At 36.7% G+C, this 19,414-nt stretch overlaps 1 protein-coding gene across 2 annotated transcripts in view; it reads left to right on the forward strand.

Moving 5' to 3' along the window:
• LOC138374769 (transmembrane protease serine 11A-like) overlaps nt 1–19,414 on the forward strand; it is a 47,976-nt gene that overhangs the window by 17,721 nt on the left and 10,841 nt on the right. For both annotated transcript variants that reach the window (XM_069457890.1, XM_069457891.1), the window contains exons 4-7: nt 5,044–5,111; nt 7,063–7,223; nt 15,283–15,321; nt 17,417–17,588. In XM_069457890.1, coding sequence (XP_069313991.1) covers nt 5,044–5,111; nt 7,063–7,223; nt 15,283–15,321; nt 17,417–17,588 — 440 coding nt within the window. The remainder of the gene's footprint in view (nt 1–5,043; nt 5,112–7,062; nt 7,224–15,282; nt 15,322–17,416; nt 17,589–19,414) is intronic.

A 19,414-nucleotide genomic window follows, 5' to 3' on the forward strand; every position in this document is an offset into this window, starting at 1 on the left:
CTTACCTCAAGGAATCAAATTACCAGAAAATGTCCATGAAGAGAAAAAATTTCCTTCCAATAATTCATGTGCAATTTTACTTTTTCTCTAAGAACATTAATTTCAATTTGATGTAAAGCACATTAAAAACTCTTGTAAAAATTTCCTGGTAAATCTAAGACTTTTTGGTAATTAAATTCTCATTTTCTTTTATTTACTTGTTTATTCAATAAAAACATGCTGCATGCCTACAGTATGCAAAGCACTGTGCTAGATATTGTAGAATATGAAAAGACAAGTCACCATCTATATGCATTCACAGAAAAGATTCACAGTTAGTAAATAAGAAAATATATTTGCATAAAGGTGTAAAAGGCATTAACAAAAATTAAGACAGAAAGAAGAAAGATTAGTCTGAGGATTAAGGTATAACCCCAAAGAAGGTGTTATCCGAAGGTATTAACTAATCCCCGAAAGATAGTTGTTATTTAGAAAAGCAGAATGGGGTGAGTGCTACAGACTAAGGCATAGCCTGAGAAAGGCAAGTGTGCAGGAAAAGGAGAGGGCAATGCATGAAGGCCGCTGGTGGTGTTGAAGACTGTGCCAGCAAGTTGGCAATGGAAAGTGAGGCCCTTGAATGTCTGACATTGTGGACAAGAGGGTAAAATGCAATTGCTGTCTATTTTCTATTTTTACCTTGAGTTTAGCCCTTGCAGCAATATAATTTCAATTAAGCCTTCTTTAAAGCTAAAAATGTCTTTTAAGAAGCATCTCTTCTACTGTCCTTTTCATGGTACCCTTATTAAAATTAGGAGAAGGTTTTTCAAGGCATGGTTTTGGTTTCTTCACTTCTAAGGATCTTGTCTAGTGTTATGCGGAGAGAAATAGCTTTTGTAGTCCATTTGCTAACCTTCAGTGGCATATCTGTCTGAGGTTTGCATTCTCAGCCACAAAACACTCCCTATGTGAATAGAGACTGCTATAAGGGGAGCCCACTGGGAATCATTTGACAGAGAAAGCCAGGCGACATGTACAAACAGAGTTAGTTCGAGAATGACAGCTGAATGACTGGGCGAGTCTGTTTTTTTGAGTTGACAGCCTCTCCCTAACTCTTTCATTAAACACCCAACTAACCTTCAATTGCCCTCTTAGAACTTAATCTCAGTGCAATTCCCAGCATTTCACAATAATCAAGCAGAAAGAGGAACTACCCTGAAAGGGGGGAGGGTCGTTTGCTCAATGTTAGGAGGCTAACTCCAACTACAAAATTCTACAAATGCCCTAATGTGGGAGGTAAGGTAGATTTATAAATCACTAACTCTATTAGGTTGTGTAAATAATAATAAATTCATAACAAGCTGGCATGCAGCTTTAAAAATAAAAGCCCCTCTGAAACTTCAGGGAACTTAGTATGCCAGAATCTTGGCAGAAATTATGTTTCTGATGATGTAAGCCTTGATCTGCCAGGGAAACATAATTTCAGGGTCTCAAGGAAGCTAGTTTACATAAGAACTCTATTCATCAATCAAATTTATGTCATTTTCCTTTGATTTTCCTCCTGTTGTAAATGCAGTAGTATAGGAACCTTTTTTCCAGTCCCTGCGTCCTATTTCTCAAAGTGTTGTCCTCAAACTACCTGTATCAGCTGAACATTCTTGGGCCTCATCCCAGACCTGGCAAATGATGTTTTCTAGAGACACGGTCCAGGAATTTCATAAAGAAGAAACTTCTTTGTGATCGTGATCGCCAAAGTTACATCTACCTACATTCTTCTTATGTTATTCTTTCACCTCCTACTTCCCAGACAACCTAACCATTCAAAGATAGAATTGAGGCTGGGTTTAGATATTCTTCTCAGCAGGCATCTTGCCAGATGGATTATGTTATCCAGAGTCAAAAACTTAATCCGATGCCTTCACCAACAAGTTGCAAACGGCCAGGAATCAATTGTGGGTGGAACTTACTCAGAGGATAATTACAAACCAAACTTCTTTAAATACCTAATTGCTATTTACTTTTCTTTCTTCTAAAATATATCACTTTTTTTTTAAATAAAAAATAAATAAAATCAATCACTTTTACCTCCCCGTTCCTTTTTGTTTGACTTTTCTTTACTTTTGGACTCCACCCTCCACCCCCACACTGAATACTGACTTGTGGGTGACAAGAAGAGAAATGATTACAACAATGTCACTCTTGCAAAAACATGTCTTCCAAAATAGTTTTGTTTCTGACATATAAACCCCATACCACCTCAGCCCATTTAGATTTTCCTCCTTTTAGTATAAATAAAGACATTCTTTGGATACTAGCTATTTCTCCAAATTTTTCTAAATGTTGTAGTTGACTTTAAGTTTAATGCTTTACCAAAAATATATCTTTATAAGTTTCATACTTTATCTTCAGACCAATCAACTAGTTGATAACTGCTATGTGTTCTGCAAGAGAAACTGAAGTAAAATTTATATCAAATTTAGGTTTAAGTCCCAGTATATTACTATCTGTATGATGCTAGAGAAATTCATGTAATGCCTGAGTCACAGTATCCTCTTTCAGTAGAATAAGAATCAAAAGAGGCCGGGCGCGGTGGCTCACGCCTGTAATCCTAGCACTCTGGGAGGCCGAGGCGGGTGGATCGCTCAAGGTCAGGAGTTCGAGACCAGCCTGAGCGAGACCCCGTCTCTACTAAAAATAGAAAGACATTATATGGACAACTAAAAATCTATATAGAAAAAATTAGCCGGGCATAGTGGCGCATTCCTGTAGTCCCAGCTACTCGGGAGGCTGAGGCAGTAGGATCACTTAAGCCGAGGAGTCTGAGGTTGCTGTGAGCTAAGCTGATGCCACGGCACTCACTCTAGCCTGGGCAACAAAGTGAGACTCTGTCTCAACAGAAAAGAAAAAAAAAAAAAAAAAAAAAAAAGAATCAAAAGAATTCTTATTTTACAGAATTATTGAAAGGGCTAAGGGGAAATAATGAATATTTTGGTTCCTCATGAAGCATTTATGAATTCCTGGTAGTGATAAGGAAGTCATAACTTATCCCTTGATCCCTGAAACAATCTTCTCTTTACTTAATTTTTACTTTTTGCGTTTGACAAAATAAGAGTTCGTTTTTCTGCCCTTTCTTTAAGGATTTAGGATATTTTGTTTGCACATTTGACTCATCTTCTGTGCAATGTGAATTGCAGTACCACATTCAGATGATATTGTTTCCAAGTGGGTACCAGGGGATACAGCAAACCAAACACTAGGTGTGGGAAACCACAGCATCGCAGGTGATTAACACTGTGCATCTCGCCCCAAAGCAGTAACTTTCCTTCTCCTTTTGATGACATAAATTGAGTAACAGATTTGACATAATACTGCAACACCACATTACTCTTTTTTCCTCCCTGATTTACCCTGGAGTCCACAATCAACAATAATTTTTAAATCTTTGGATCTCTCCTAAATCCTAAATGGTGCCTCCTAGTGCCTTTCAACCAAAGACCTGCAGAGACAGCTAAGACCTGCAGTGCCAGGGGAGGGGCCAGAGAACCACCACCAGCAATTAACTACCAAAACATACCCAGCATTTTTATATGTGTTTAATCTTTACAGCTTTGTGAGTAGCAGATCAGTATCTTTGTTTTACAAGTGAAGAAACTGAGGCTCAAATTGGGTCAGCAACTTGGCTAAGGTTTCACAGTTAATGAGCAGCAGGATAGGCTCAAACCCGAGACTGACCCAAGGTTCTCCCTGTCACCTCTCAAAGACTCCTCCATGTCTCATCTCTGCTCTGTATCTTTCTGCTTCTCCATCTGTGGAGTTTTTTTCTTTTTTTAATTTTTTTTTTTTTTTTTTTTTTTTGAGACAGAGTCTTACTCTGTTGCCTGGGCTAGAGTGCTGTGGCATCAGTCTAGCTCACAGCAACCTCAAACTTCTGGGCTCAAGCAATCCTCCTGCCTCAGCCTCCTGAGTAGCTGGGACTACAGGTATGTGCCACCATGCCCAGCTAATTTTTTCTATATATATTTTTAGTTGCCCATATAATTTCTTTCTATTTTTAGTAGAGACAGGGTCTCGCTCTTGCTCAGGCTAGTCTCGAATTCTTGATCTCAAACCACCTTGGCCTCCCAGAGTGTTGGGATTATAGGCGTGAGCCACTGCGCCCAGCCCATCTGTGGAGTTTTAGGAAGACATCTGCTACTTCAGATAACTACATCAGCATAGCAGAATTACTTGGGTAGATTTTTAAAACTCTGAGTGTTTAGGTCCCTTCCAGACCAATTGAAACCAAAATTCTGGAAGAGGGGTCCCAGCATCTGTAACTTTAAAAAAATTCTGAAAATGATTCTGCTGCACTTTGAAGATGGAGAACCACTGATTTAACACATTGACTGCCACACTAGAAAAACAAAATTTTTTTCCTTGGGGTCACAGTGTTTTATTAAGAAAACGGAATAAAAACTTCAAGAACAAAATGATCCTTTCTAATTTAATGAAAAATTTGCTATTTTTTATTGTTTTCTGTGTTTTGTTTAAAAAGTACTATAAAAACTTGGAAATTAGTAATGTAAAAGGTAATATGAAAACTTGAAAAATAGTTCATAAAGGTAAAGTATTTTTCTTGTGAGGCTAAAGCCTAATTTAAAGGTAAACATACATAGAAGAACAAAATGTATTGACTTCTATTCATTTAATCCACGTTTTTGGAATTAAATTGTCAGTATTAATTGTAACAATAAGAACATCAAGAAGTAAGATTTTCACCAACCAACTGCAGGGTTTTGCCCAGAGGGCCACCCATCGCGTAACATGTATGCTACAGTGTCGCAGCATGAGTTGCCTGTGTACCACATGGCTCCCAAGGTAAAGAGACATGTGAGTTATTAATATATATGCTTCATGAGGCCCCAGGTTCAAAGCATGAGTTAAATACAACTCACATGGCAGTTAATGTGTTAAATAATGATATTATTCCTGTGAAAAATTTTTCTATTGTTTTAACATTTAATAAAGGATATAGTCCTATTATAAAATATCTTAACACAAAATCTCTCTTTCTTGTTGCAATAACAGGTGGATGAGATATTTATAGATTCTGCCTTGAACAAGCACTATATCAAGAACCGAGTTGTCAGACTGACGTATGTATGTTTGGACAAAGATGGAATCACAAGCCTGGAGAGACAAAGGACAAAGGAGATGGGGGCCCTCACTTATTGTGCTTTTCTACAGTCTAGGCTCTTGGCTAGGATTTTTCACAAACATTATCTCTACAACAGTTTTGAGATATAGTTTTGAGATATAGGGCTGACCTCATTTTCTACATGAAAAAACTAAGATTTAGAGACGATAAGTGATATGTTCAAAATTCCCCAAGTGACAGAACCAGGACTTAAACCCCTCAATTGATTGTAAGGCTTGGAAACTACCAGAACCCATGACCTTGGGAAAACCCAGCAGCCTGTCATTGTGTGTGCTAGGTGATATTCTTTTGACAGATACATCACTTCAAACATATTAAGAAGATGAACAAAAGACATTTTGACCACAAAATGGAATAAGTTTTACCTGTAGTGAAGCCCTATTGACAGGAAGCATGCCAAAACAAAAAGATATTCCTGTTGTAATAAATTTTCTTTTTGTTGTGGTGGAGGGGAAGACTCATACCAGTTGTGAAAATTGCTCAGAGATTTCATTTGTGTTATTTTGAAAATCACATAGAAGAACATACATTCATAGGCACAAGTCCATAAGACTGTATGACTCATCTTCTTAAAGATAAAGAAAAAGAATATATTCAGACTTGGATTTATTTGAAAGAAATAATAATCATTTTTCTTACCAATAGACTAATGCCTTATTGGCAGATATACTCCAAGTTTTTCACTTCTTTATTGACTAACTAGTGACTTCCATAAGGATTTTATGATATGAATTAGATAATCTCTATAATATTTAAGAGGTAAAAAGCATATAAATGCTGGAACTGTCTAGATTTTCAAATTCTGGTTTGCCATGGCATTCTAATAACATTATCATAGTCTTATGACCTCATTTGGATGACAGCCCTTCTCACTATGTCAGTTTTGTGTGGATCCAGAGAAATTCTACCTGGTAAACAATGTTAATTCCTCTGATTTAAGGGGGAAAACTATTTGGTCATCTGTTTACCAATTTTACATAAAATTCTGATTATTTGAATCTTTATATTTCAGAAGCTAGATGGATTACAGTACATAAAATGTCTAAGAATTGATATAATTTCCTCTCTTTTAGCTAAAAGATTCAGGAAGATGGGCCCCTAGTATTTTTGAGAGCTTTTATTTTTTGTGGTATAAAAGTAAAAGACAGGGAAGATCAATATGTATTGGTTTCAATTTTTTAAAAAACCTGTAATTGTGTGATTTGCCTATTTTAAGAGTATATAAAAGTTTGGTTCCACAAGTAAAGGAACTTGAACCTGTTTATATGAAAATCGTCCAAGGAACTCTGCATGCTTAATCTGGAGAAGACTCATGGACCACAATATTGCTGTCTTCAAATATTTTAGGTGGAAGAAGAAATTTTTATGTATGTTCCAACTGGTAGACCTAAGACTTATGGAATGGAAAATATACACAGACATATTTCAACTCAAAATGAAGAATTCTCAAAATCAAAACTGACAAAAGAGAAACAAACCTCTTCAGGGAATTAAATTTCCCATCATTTTAATTACTGCACTGGGGTGAGAGAACCACTTGTGTAGATGCCGTAGAGGTGATTGATTTGGCCCAAGAGAACACAAAGGTTTCTTCTCACCCTCAGAGTTTATGATTTTGATGACTTTTTTTTGTCTGAGTCATACCTAACTGCTGTAACCAGCCTTCAAATTAATAGGGAAAATGCACTCAAAACATAATGACAGCTAGAAGAGGGAACATATAAAATGACCTTGGGTCAGAGTGACATGTAGAAGAGTGTGAATGTGAGAGGATTAACACTGGTCGCTCTCAGCAATCGAGGTGTAATTCATGGAGAGAACACACGGGAAAGATCATAGGACAATACCTATGGTCTTCTTTGAATATGCATCTTTCTCTTGTTTCATAGTCCAGAGGAAGATGGTATGAAAGCTGATGTCATTATGGTGTTCCAGTTCCCCTCTACTGATCAAAGGGCAATAAATGAGAAGAAAATCTACAACATCTTAAATCAGAAGATAAGGAATACAAGAGCCTTGCCAATAAATGCCTCATCAGTTCAAGTTAATGGTAAGCAGGTATCTTTCTATGTGATATGGATTCAGTCCATGTTTTATCTAATTTTAAACTTGCTTGCCATTATTTTTATCCTAAATAGTAGCTAGAATTTAGATAGAAAAAAAGTTTCAAGTTAAAGAAGTGACATTTCAAGATTTTACTATTCTCTGATAAAAGCATGTCTGAAGATAGTCATCAAGTAGTTTTCCCGGTAGCCATTGATTGGCACACATCCCAAAATAAAGGCAAACCTTTACCAGATTATCAGAGAGTTAATCTGACCCAGCCACTGCCTCCATGACTAAGCAAGTGAAAAATACCAAGGGTTTAGCAACAATGGTATTTCTGGGTGGGGCCTTCCTAAAGCACAAATTCATTTGTTGCCTTTAAAAAGTATGGATAGTTTCTATATGTGGTGATGTCATGAAGTTTTGTTAGCATTTTCCCATGGACATTTGGGAAAATGGTAAGCCAACTCTGAAGCCACTAAAGCCATCTTATAAATAATTCTTTAAACATCACTGAACTAGAAAAACAAAATCACTGAAACCATTTATACATTGTTCTACATTTCTCTTTTTTATACATCCTTAGCTCATTATACCATTATCACTTCTCTAAATTAAGAAGAACCAACCTTTATCAAGGCCCACCTCCATGCCCTTTACATGAAGTAACTTCTTTAACTTCTATACTCTAATGAATTAGGAAAATTCACCTTTATAGCAGTGAAAATTGGGCAAAAAGAGTTAAGAAATCCAATAATTAAAAAGAGCTAAGATGTAAACTTAGATCTCTAATTTCTTTTCTATTTCAATAGATTTAGGGAGTACAAGTACAGTTTTGTTACATGATATATCATATAGCTGTTACTAATAGTGTGCATATATTGAACCACCCTTGCATCCCTAGGATGAAATCCCCTTGATTTTTGTGAATTATCTTTTTGATGTACTATTGGACTCAGTTTGCTAGTATTTTCTTGAGAATTTTTGCATTTACGTTCATGAGGGATATTGGTTGTGGTCTTCTTTTTTTGTTGCATTATTTTCCAGCCTTGGTATCGGGGTGAGACTGGCTTCATGGTATGAGTTAGGAAGGATTCCCTCCTTCTCAGTCTTTTGGTACAGTTTCAGCAGGATTAGTACCAGTTCTTCTTTGTACATTTGATAGAATTCAGCTGTGAAACCATCTGGCCTTGGGCTTTTTTTGTGTTGGGAGATTATCTATTACTGATTTAGTCTTATTACCCATTATTAGTTTGTTCAGGATTTTTATTTATTCCCGATTCAGCCTTGGGAGGTTGTGTATTTCCAAGAATTTATCCACTTCCTCTAGGTTTTCTAGTTTGTGTACATAGAAATTTTTGTAGTATTCACAGATGATATTTTTTATTTCTGTGGTATCAGTTGTAGTATCTCCTTTTTCATTTCTGGTTGAGCTTATTTGAATTCTCTTCTTTTTTTTGGCTAATCTAGCTAGTGGTCTATTGATTTCATTTGTCTTTTCAAGGAACCAACTATTCATTTTGTTGATCTTTTGTAATTTTTTTTTGTTTCAGTTTTCTTTAGTTCTACTCTGATTTTGTTTTCTTTTCTTCTGCTAGCTTTGGGCATGGTTTGTTTTCCTAGTTCCTTGAGGTGTGACATTAGATTGTTAATTTTTTATCTTTCTGTATTTTTGATGTAGGCATTTAGCACTATAAACTTTTCACAGTGTTTTTTCTGTATCCCTGAGGTTTTGAAAAATTGTGTCATTATTATTTATTGTGGAAAAACATTTTAATTTACATCTTGATTTCATCATTGACCCAAAGATCATTCAGGAACAAGTTGTTTAATTTCCAGGTATTCATATAGTTGTGGGGGTTCCTCTTAGAATTAATGTCTATTTTTATTCTGCTGTGGTTTAAGAAGATATATGATATGATTTTGATTTTTTTAAAATTTATTGAGACTTGTTCTGTGATATAACCTATGTTCTATCTTGGAAAATGTTCCATGTGCTGATGAAAAGAATGTACATTCTGCAGTTATTGGTTAGACATTCTGTAAATGTCTGTTAAGTCCATTTGTTCTAGCATCCAGTTTAAGTCTAGTGTTTCTTTGTTGATTTCCTGCCTTAATGATCTGTCTAGTTCTGTCTGTGGAGTGTTGAAGTCCCCTGCTATTATTCTGTAGCTGTTTATTTCTTTTCTTAGGTCTAGTAGTATTTGTTTCATGAATCTCAGAGCTCTTCTGTTCAGTACATACATATTTAGGACTGTTATATCTTCTTGTTGAATCAATCCCTGTATCATTACATAATGGCTTTCTTCGGCTTTTTTCACTGTTGTTCACTTAGAGTCTGTTTTATATGATATAGGTATAGCTACTCCTCCTCACTTTTGATTTCCATTTGGGTGGAACATTTTTTTCAACTTCTTTACCTTGAGTCTATAAAAATCTTTACCAGTTAAGTGAGTCTCTTGAAGCCAGCAGGTATTTGGATTGTTTTTTTTTTTTTTTAATCTATTCCACTGATGTGTATCTTTCAAATGTGATGTTTAGCCTGTTTTAAGGACAATATTGATATGTGAGGTTCTGTTCCTGTCATAATGTTAGCTGTTACCTAATTGCTTTGTATTCTTAATTGTGAAACTCCTTTTATGGGAACTATGTGTTTTATCATTTCATGTGTTTTTATGCTGGCAAATATCTACTTTTCATTTCCATGTTTAGAACTCCCTTGAGCATTTCTTGTAGAGTCCATCTAGTGGTGACAAATTCTCTTAGTGTTTGCTTGTGTGGGAAAGACTTTATTTCTCCTTCACTTATGCAGCTTAATTTAGCATGACACAAGATTTGTGGCTGACAGTTCTTTCCTTTGAGAATATTGAAAATAGGACCTTGATTTCCCCTAGGTTATAATGTTTCTGCTAAAGGATATGCTGTTAGTCTGATGAGCTTTCCTTTACATGTAATTAGTTGTTTTTTTCTTTCTGCTTTTAATTTTTTTTTCTTCACATTTATTTTAGGTACTCTGATGACTGTATGCCTTGGTGTAGACCTTCTTACAATGTATCTTCCTGGTCTTCTTTGAGCCTCTTCTATCTGTATGGCTAAGTCTCTTGCAAGACCAGGGAAGTTTTCCTCAAACATTTCCTCAAATAGATTTTCCATACTTTTGACTTTTTCTTCTTCTCCCTCAGGAATATTTATAACTGGAAGGTTTGGATGTTTTACATAATTCCATATTTCTTTTTTTTTTTTTTTTGAGACAGAGTCTCACTCTGTTGCCCAGGCTAGAGTGAGTGCCGTGGCGTCAGCCTAGCTCACAGCAACCTCAAACTCCTGAGCTCAAGGGATCCTCCTGCCTCAGCCTCCCGAGTAGCTGGGACTACAGGCATGCACCACCATGCCCGGCTAATTTTTTCTATATATATTTTTAGCTGTCCATATAATTTCTTTCTATTTTTAGTAGAGATGGGGTCTCGCTCTTGCTCAGGCTGGTCTCGAACTCCTGAGCTCAAACGATCCGCCCACCTCGGCCTCCCAGAGTGCTAGGATTACAGGCATGAGCCACCGCGCCTGGCCTATAATTCCATATTTCTTGAAGATTTTTGTTCATTTTTTACAATTCTTTTTTCTTTATTTTTGTCTGACTAGGTTAATTCAAAAGACCTGTCTTCAAGCTCTGAAATTCTTTCTTGATTTGACCCATTCTATTGTTTGAGCTTTAAACTCCATTTTGTAATTCTATCAATCTGTCTTCCTTTCCAGAAATTCTATTTGTTTTTTTAAATATATATCTCTTTAGCACATTTTTTTTCATTCCCTGAATTATTTTTTTCTTTTCTTTGTGTTGCTTTTCAACTTTCTTTTGAATCACATCAAACTTCCTTACAACCCATATTTTGAATTCTTTATCTGTCATTTCTGAATTTTTTTTTTTTCGGTTGGAACTCATTGCAAGAAAGTTAGTATGATCCTTTGGGGGTGTCAAACAGTCTGTTTTCTTCATACTGTCAGAGTTCTTATGCTGATTCCTTCTCATCTGGAGAAGCTGTCACTTCTTATTTTTGAATTTGCTTTCATTTAGATGGGACTTTTTATTTTATTTATTTTTCTTCCCCACCCCCGAGGCTGTGTCTATAATGTATGTTGTGTTTGTTTCATTTAGCTTCGATTTTGTGTACTTTCAGGGGGCCAAGGCTCTGTATGTGTTCCTTGGTTATACTATACACAGACTTCTTGTGGTGGCTTTTTTCAGATGCTGGTTGTAGTAGGGATGTATTGGGCTGCAGTTCAAGCGTCCGGCCAGTAGTTGGCGCTTATGTGTAAGGACCAGCCTCAGCAGAAGCTGTGTGTGCTTGGTCTCAGTTTGCTCAGATGGTGAGGTGATCTGTGGAATTCCTGATGTCCTCCATGCCCTGCTAAGCCCTAGAACAAAATTGCGCAGAGCTAGACTGTCAAACTTGCCTTCGTACACTCCAATGACGACCAGAAGTCCCAGCCCTAATGGAGGTGGCAGAGGGAGCTTGCATTGAATTGTGTTGAGGTCTCCTTGGAGTGAGGATGAGAAGGGTATGGAAGGAGGGGACTGAACCAGCTCCCTGGCCTAGGTAGGTAGGGACACAATCCACCTCCTTATCACACCACTGTCATGGGGCTCATGACTTTCAGTTCAGACAGACACTGTCATTTTCCTCCATGGCTAATGTAGCTGAGGGCCACAGAAAATGCCTGTCCTGCAGCTCTCCATCCAGATGGCCTCAGGGCAAAACTTCTCTCAGCCCAAAATAGAAAGCTTTGTAGCTTGCCTGTACTCCATGCCGGAAGCTACATCTCCTTAAAGGAAGAGGCTCGGGCTCTTCCCTCTGTGCAAGCCCAGGCATGGTGGGCACACTGTCACTGGAGGTGCAGCCCCTCCTAAGTGTCCTGGAATGACTGTCCCCTGGTGCACCTGTACTAGTGACCCGCAGGAACAGCTGCAGCTACATTGACAGCAGTGTATCTTACCCAGGAGGAGAAACCCCTGCATGGAGGAGAGCACACACCCCGGTCTCCTTTGTCCCATTGATCTCTAATGTTTTGAGAGACTTCCTGAAAAAAGGGTTCTGTGGTCAAACGCATTTTAGAAATTCCACCTGTGACATTCATCTCTTGGAAATTAATTCCTTATATTACCCTATTAAATACTGTGAGGAGTCAGGCTAGACAGAAACTTGTTTACCCTCGTACACTAAGCTGCTTCCACAGCGTCTACTTCTGGCAGGCAAGTGCAGATTTCCCCTCTACATTCCGACGGACACCACACTTAAGAGAGTCACAGAAGAGAGTCAAAGCAAGGGATTGTTATCAGACATGGAACAGGATGCCCTGCCCTTGTAAGGGTCTAGATGACTCTTCAAGAGGAAACAAGATCAGGAAGTGAAAATCTGAGGTAATGGAATGGGCAGGAATTTGCTGATGTAACAAAGAGCTGCTCAGGGAATAAACCTGAGGACCTCTCCCAATTGGGAGGGAAGAAACTGTCAAGTGCTTAATCCACCTTCTTTGTTAGATGGGGAAGCAAATGAATTGAGGTTGTGAAATAGTGGCCATTCTGATAAGTTAAATGATATGTTCTGTGTAATTTCTAATAACCAGTTAATTTGCCAGGAATGTAAAAGCCTGGGCTATCTGAAACCAGAAATGAAGCATGAAATGTTCATTGGCTGCCTGGTCTTTTTGTTCCTTACAGGCTGAGTTTGTGAACTTTAGCTTATTTTAATGACTATACTAAAGAGCAGGATGTGCTGATGGAGAACCTGATTTGAGAGTTATCTGACTAATGCTAACTCCACTGAGTCACTGCAGTACCAAATAATTGGCCCAAGCCTTTCCCTCCATTTTCTCACCTGTGAAATTACAATAATAATGTTTGTTCTTCCTGAAATCACAGAAATTATATACAGGAGAATAGAAAACATAATGTGGAGCAACGAGGCTGTTACTACTGAGAAAGTTATTGAATTGTGCATATGTTTTGGAAACCTGAAAGCAATAATATGACTAATTGACTGATAGTATAAAGAGAAAGATCCTAGAAGGTTTCAGAATTTCCAAAGCTAAAAAAGCAGTGTTTACTAGCACTTAGGAAAGGCCCATTTAGTGGAAATCTCAGTAGAATCCTTAAGGCAATTCTTACAAGCAAAAACATTGCTCTCCAGGAACACTTAATTTGGGGACTTCCAATAAATAGAAAACCGCTCAGATTCTAGATAAAGTCTAGAAATAACCCTGTAGCCCAAGATTTATTCATAATTTGTCAAGAATCTGTATTTGGTTTTTACAAATAACTGTGTGATATGGTTCTTCCACAAGATGCAATGTGTCAAAGCAAAGCTAAAATCAACTTCTCTGTATTGCAAACACCAAGGCTGTGGTAAAGTGGCTGACTGCCACTAACTAGATTTCTAGCTCTAACTAGATTTCTCCTACCTCAGAAGTGTGTTAGGGAGTGGTGGCTTTCACGACTAAAGTGTTTATGTTGCTTTTCACTCCTATATACCTGGAATGTAAACATATTTGGTCAAAATTGGAAATTTTCAACAGTTAGTTACTTATGTATTTTACGGTTTACCTCCAGCAATAATTATTGCCCTTAAACATTCTATCCTTAAAAATCCAATTACACCCACAGCCATTACACTAACTCTGCTACCATTCCTGGAAATAGGTGACTTGCCTCTTTCTCAGACTAAGTTGACAGAGTTTTAACTGAAGAATTCTAGCATACATACCATTTTCTACTTTAATACATTTCTAAGGACAAATTAAATAGTTTTTTTTTTAAAAAAAATGAAACAAGAAATGTACTACCTTAAACTATATTGGGCAGAAAATTGAGTTCCTTCTGTAGAGTAAACACTGAGAATCTGTCCTGAGCAATTGATTCTTCCTGAAGCCATACAGTGATTTGGGGATGCCTTTAAGGGTATCCTTGAATTGGATATTGTCAAAAGCTCCCACTTTGCAGAGTTCTTCATCATTGGTTTCTCATGTGGGATTTATAGAAAGTTAGTAGAATGAAGCATTCTTATTTTGCACAGTGGGGAATAGGATGCTAAGAATATGAGTCTGAGAAACATGGCACTGTTAGAAAAGTGTAAAATAGTTTATTCTCATCTGCTCAATAAGCCATTTTAACTTGAAAATCATCACAGTTTTCATGCAACCTTCCACTAACTTAAGTTTATTTTCCCCCCAACTTTATTAAGGTATAATTGACAAATGAAAATTGTCCACATTTACAGCGTACAACATGATGTTTTGATATATGTATATGACTTTAAATGTTTGTTATTTCCTTAGTTAGATGCTTAACTTTGTTGGAAATTGACAAAATTTAATCTTAGATTGTGTCCGATAATTAGTTATCCTTTACCAATATTCAGTAGATGCTGGAAAAGAATACACAATAGTTTATTTATCAAAAAGGAGCAATTCGATCATTTGGGAACTGTGTTTTAAAAGTATTTAAAATGTAGTTTATGTGGAAGTTTTCAAAGTTTTTTCATCCTAAACTCAAACTGTGTTTTAAAAGTATTTAAAATGTAGTTCATGTGGAAGTTTTCAAAGTTTTTTCATCCTAAACTCTTTGACCAACAAAAGCTTTATGTAAAATCTGAAGTAAACAAAAGAGGTCCGGGCAGACCTGTTCTGGTTGAGGCTGGGTTTGAGGGTTGGAGACCCATCTACTTGCTTCCTCTTTCCCCACTTTCCCATCCCCTGAAGTAAAATCCAAAGATTTACCTTGCACAGCTGCAAAACCATGGTTCTGTATTAATACAAACTACTTATGGACTTTAATCACCCACTATTTGTGCCTACGCTTGAGATATTATCCACCTAATTAGAGGTTGCCTATAAATCTCTACAAAAACTGTACACATATGTTGCTATATCACATAGCCATTATCCTGACCAATCTATATGTTCAACTGTCTAGAATCCATCTGTGGTCAGTATCTTCTGATAATTCCTGGTCATTGAGACCAACCAGGAAACTATCAAATTATCAATCTTTTTTTTATTTTGTTTTTCAGCAATGAGCTCATCAACAGGGAAACTAACTGTCCAAGCATGTAAGTCCAGTTAGTTTATATAAACAAGTTCAATTTCCACATCAGAAAGGACATCTTCAAATATTAATTTGTAATTTCGCATCTCTGTTCCACATTTTCTTTGGGAAAGAATAATTGGACAATAGATTTAAACACTTTTTTCCTAACTCTACAACTCATCTTTCAGTCATGTTCAAGAAAAACATTTACATGGTGGAAATCCTGAGGTAATTTGAAAAAATATATATATTTCTGGATTTCTGGTTTGGAAAAAGTGGACTTGCTTTTCTAATTTTTAAGGTGCTATTAAATGTGCTTTCTGCTGAGAAATAAAATAATGAGAAAGTGATACATGAGAAGGAGATAAACCCCATTGTCTGTGACTGACCTACAAAATATGCTCAATATATTCATCTTTATAGCTAACAGTGGCTTCACTATCTCACTTCAAATCACTGTGGCCTGTAATTTGAAAGATTTTATAAAAGTGATGATGAATTTGAGCAGTGGGGTTTATGTACTTGCCTCTGTGTCTTGTAAACATCCTAAATATTTTTTATTCCTTCATTAAACTAGTATCTTTTAACACCTACCAACTACCATTAAGTGTTCCAGGAGCTGATGGTACCATGGTGAATAAGACATGATCCCTGCCCTAAAATTAGAGTTTGAAGGTCAGAGAAGACATAAATAAATCAGGAAATATGAAAATAGTATGATAAATGCTGTGATGGAGAAAGTGCACAGTGCTACGAGAGTCAGTCAGAGGGTCAGCTAACCTGGTCTCATAGAGTCAGAGAGTGATCCCTGAAACAAGAAAAAAGAGAAGCTATGAATCAAGTGACAGGTGGGGTGAGTGTCCCGGGCAGGGTAAGTGATACATAAAAATGCCTTCAGGCAAGACAGAATGTAGTCATTTCTTGCAATTAAAAATGTCAGCATGGCTGGAACATAGAATGGGCCCTGAGGGGCATGAGAAAGGGATGTGATTGATAGTAACCAAGGACCAGAACCACACTGGGCAATGAAGAGTCACTGAAGGGTTGGCATATTTCAGAATGATCACTCAGGTTGCAGGGGCAAGACTGGAGGCAGACAGATGAATTGGGAAGGTGTGCAGACCTGCAGATGAGAAGAAATGGTAGTTTAAACTAGAGTAATGGCAGAGTGATGAAGATTTCTAAAAACGGCTCGCTACAGTTGGAGTATAATCAACACCAATAAGATAAATTTTCTTTTTTGGTGCCTAGTTAATTGGACCAAGAATTGACCCTAACATATTTTCTTTATCAGCAGTGTGCTCTAAATAAGATTAATTCTTTGCAAGAAGCTTAAGTAGCAAAGTCATCTCTGATCTGATGCCCATGATAGAGTACATGTTTATTGCTGACAATATCGAATGTGATGTTTGGGTGGAAACGTGGAACGCTCCATCCTGAAGAGTGAGAAACTGGTCATGACACATTAACCCATGCACACCTTAGGAGCTAGTTACTCAGAAAAATAGATGGGAGAGGGGATTCCAACAAAAGAGTAATTACTTGTCTGCCCAAGGGGAGTTGCTATTCTGGTGAGGACTTCATGTCAAGGTAACACTGCCAGGTCACCTAAAACCAGGAAACTATAACCTTAGTAGGAGCTCCCAGGATATCTAGATGTTTGACAATGCAAGTCCTTGGGGCAGATTCGACATTTTGTGGTGTGTCAATCCTTCACAGCTTATCATAGCTTCAGTAGGCAACACATATCCACATGTACAAGAGTATGGAGTAAGCAAAATATCAACACATCAGGAAACACGAGAATGGATAGTGATGTAGTATAATACATGCTTACCTAATGATAGATGCACATATTGCATTGCAGTATTCTATTAGGTTCTCTATATCAAAGATTAGAGAGACAGTTATTTTTTTTTCCCAATAGGTTTAGGGATACAAGTGGTTTTTTGTTACATGGATGAATTGCATACTGGCGAAATCTGGGCTTTTAGTGTGCCTATCACCAGAATAGTGTACATCGTACCTGATAAATAATTTTTCTTCCTTCACTCCCCTCTCATGCTCCCACTTTCTGAGAGACAGTTCTCACAACTTAATGATCTCATCTTTTTCAGGTTGTGGTAAACGAGTTGTTCCATTAATAGTCAACAGAATAATGTCTGGAGACGTTGCGGCCAAGGCTGCCTGGCCTTGGCAAGCTTCCCTCCAGCGTAACAACGTCCATCAGTGTGGGGCCACCTTGATTAGTAATACGTGGCTTGTCACCGCAGCGCACTGCTTCAAGAAGTAAGTTATTGACCTTAAGTCAGACCCCATTACTGTTAAAAAGCCCTGGTTTTGTCACATTCTTGGTAACTATCAATGTCCCAAATATTACTGAAGTAAAATAAGAAAAAAGTTCTTTTAGCTTCTTTACAAAAATAATGTTACATTTACATATGTATATGAAAACCTGGGTGAAGACAGAAGTAGTAATTTTTCTCCTCATATTCATCAATCAAGTCCTCAGAGTATTAAATAAAGAAACTGAGAAAGCAGAAGTCACCCTAACACAGAATGTTTACTAATAACATATAAAATTAATCTTTTGTCAACCAATGCTCTCCACTTAATACTGGTGTCTGTTTCTGCCAAACACTTAGGCCAGTCTCATGCTAAGCATAAATTATCAAATTTACTACAGAGTAAAGTGAAAATCTTCAATGGATGCAGGAAGTTAGTAACTGTGATGATGGGGAATTGCCCAGATCAAATTTAGAGGTTTGACACGTGAAGTTCTGGAGGAATTAGAACAGTTTATAACCAAAACGAGAAATTACCAGTATGATAAGAACAGCCATTTCAAAAGAGATCCCTTTGAGTATCAAAGGATTAAATGAGGCGCTTGGGCTATACAATAAGGCCTGTATACAATAGAGCACCTTTTGACAATAGTGCAACAAAAGACAAACCCAGTAGTGAAGAATAATATATTGTGCTATCATATAATTTTTTTCAACTGAACAATTAATTCTTCATTCATTGTGAGCATTTTTGTACATAATTTTTTAATATAAGATAAAATAAAATTTTTCATAATTTTTAATTTTACTTTTCAAGATAATACAGGTCTTTTTATCACTATAACATTTAAAATTTTGGATTTCTTTCTAAGTAGATTAACTTTATGGCCTTTTTCCAGTACCAATTATTATGGTGATAACAAAGACTTCCTGAGTATCTCTGTAAAAGAAGCGTTAGCAGGATTTAGTGGACAAAATATGCCCTGGCCAGCAGGACAGCTGGGTCAAATATCTGTGACCTTGGGCAAATTACTGACCCTCATGATTTTGGGAAATAGAATAGACCTCATGTTCCTTTTGACCTATAAAATTATGACTATGTTACCATAATAAATTCCATCCACGTAAGAGTATAAATCTATGTGGAGACCCTTAAGGTTTTATAGAACATATAAAAATCTATGTAGATTGTTAATTTTCAAAAGATATGAGAGTTCAATAAACTGATATATTAGAAAGCCAGAAATCCCTTATGTAGGTGCCTACTAGTTTTGGACTAAATACTTCAAAGTAATGGGAACTTACTTTGCCAAAGATAGCCAGTCTGTGGTAGACAGCTCTATTTTTGCAAATATCTTTATAACATTGAACACCAAATCTGCACTCTAATAACTTCCACCATTGATATTTGTTGTTTCATCTGGAACAACAGGGATCAAATTTATTTCTTCATTCATATAATAGTTGTTCCTTAGTTTCTCTTTTTCAAGCCAAACATAAAATGAGTGAAAATCTCCAAACCATAAGTGAAAATAAACATCATTACTTTATTTTCACAGCACCAACTTTCAGATGCCTACCATATTGGTTTTTCTCCTCTGAATGTCTAGATTTTGTCAGTCTCTTCCATAAAATATGCTTCCAAGAACTAAACACAACAAGATAGGTCATACATGACAAAGTAAAATAGAAAAGGCTCTGGAAAAGACACATAATATAATTGAATGCAAAGGTAACAGGCAGTTTAGTAACCAAAGATGACTACCAGAAAGCATGGTGATTAAGAACGTCTGTTGAAATACTGAGAGTATTTTTATGGCCTGCCAAAGA

This window comes from Eulemur rufifrons, chromosome 24 (assembly GCF_041146395.1).
Source record: "Eulemur rufifrons isolate Redbay chromosome 24, OSU_ERuf_1, whole genome shotgun sequence".
Classification (NCBI taxonomy): Eukaryota; Metazoa; Chordata; class Mammalia; order Primates; family Lemuridae; genus Eulemur; species Eulemur rufifrons.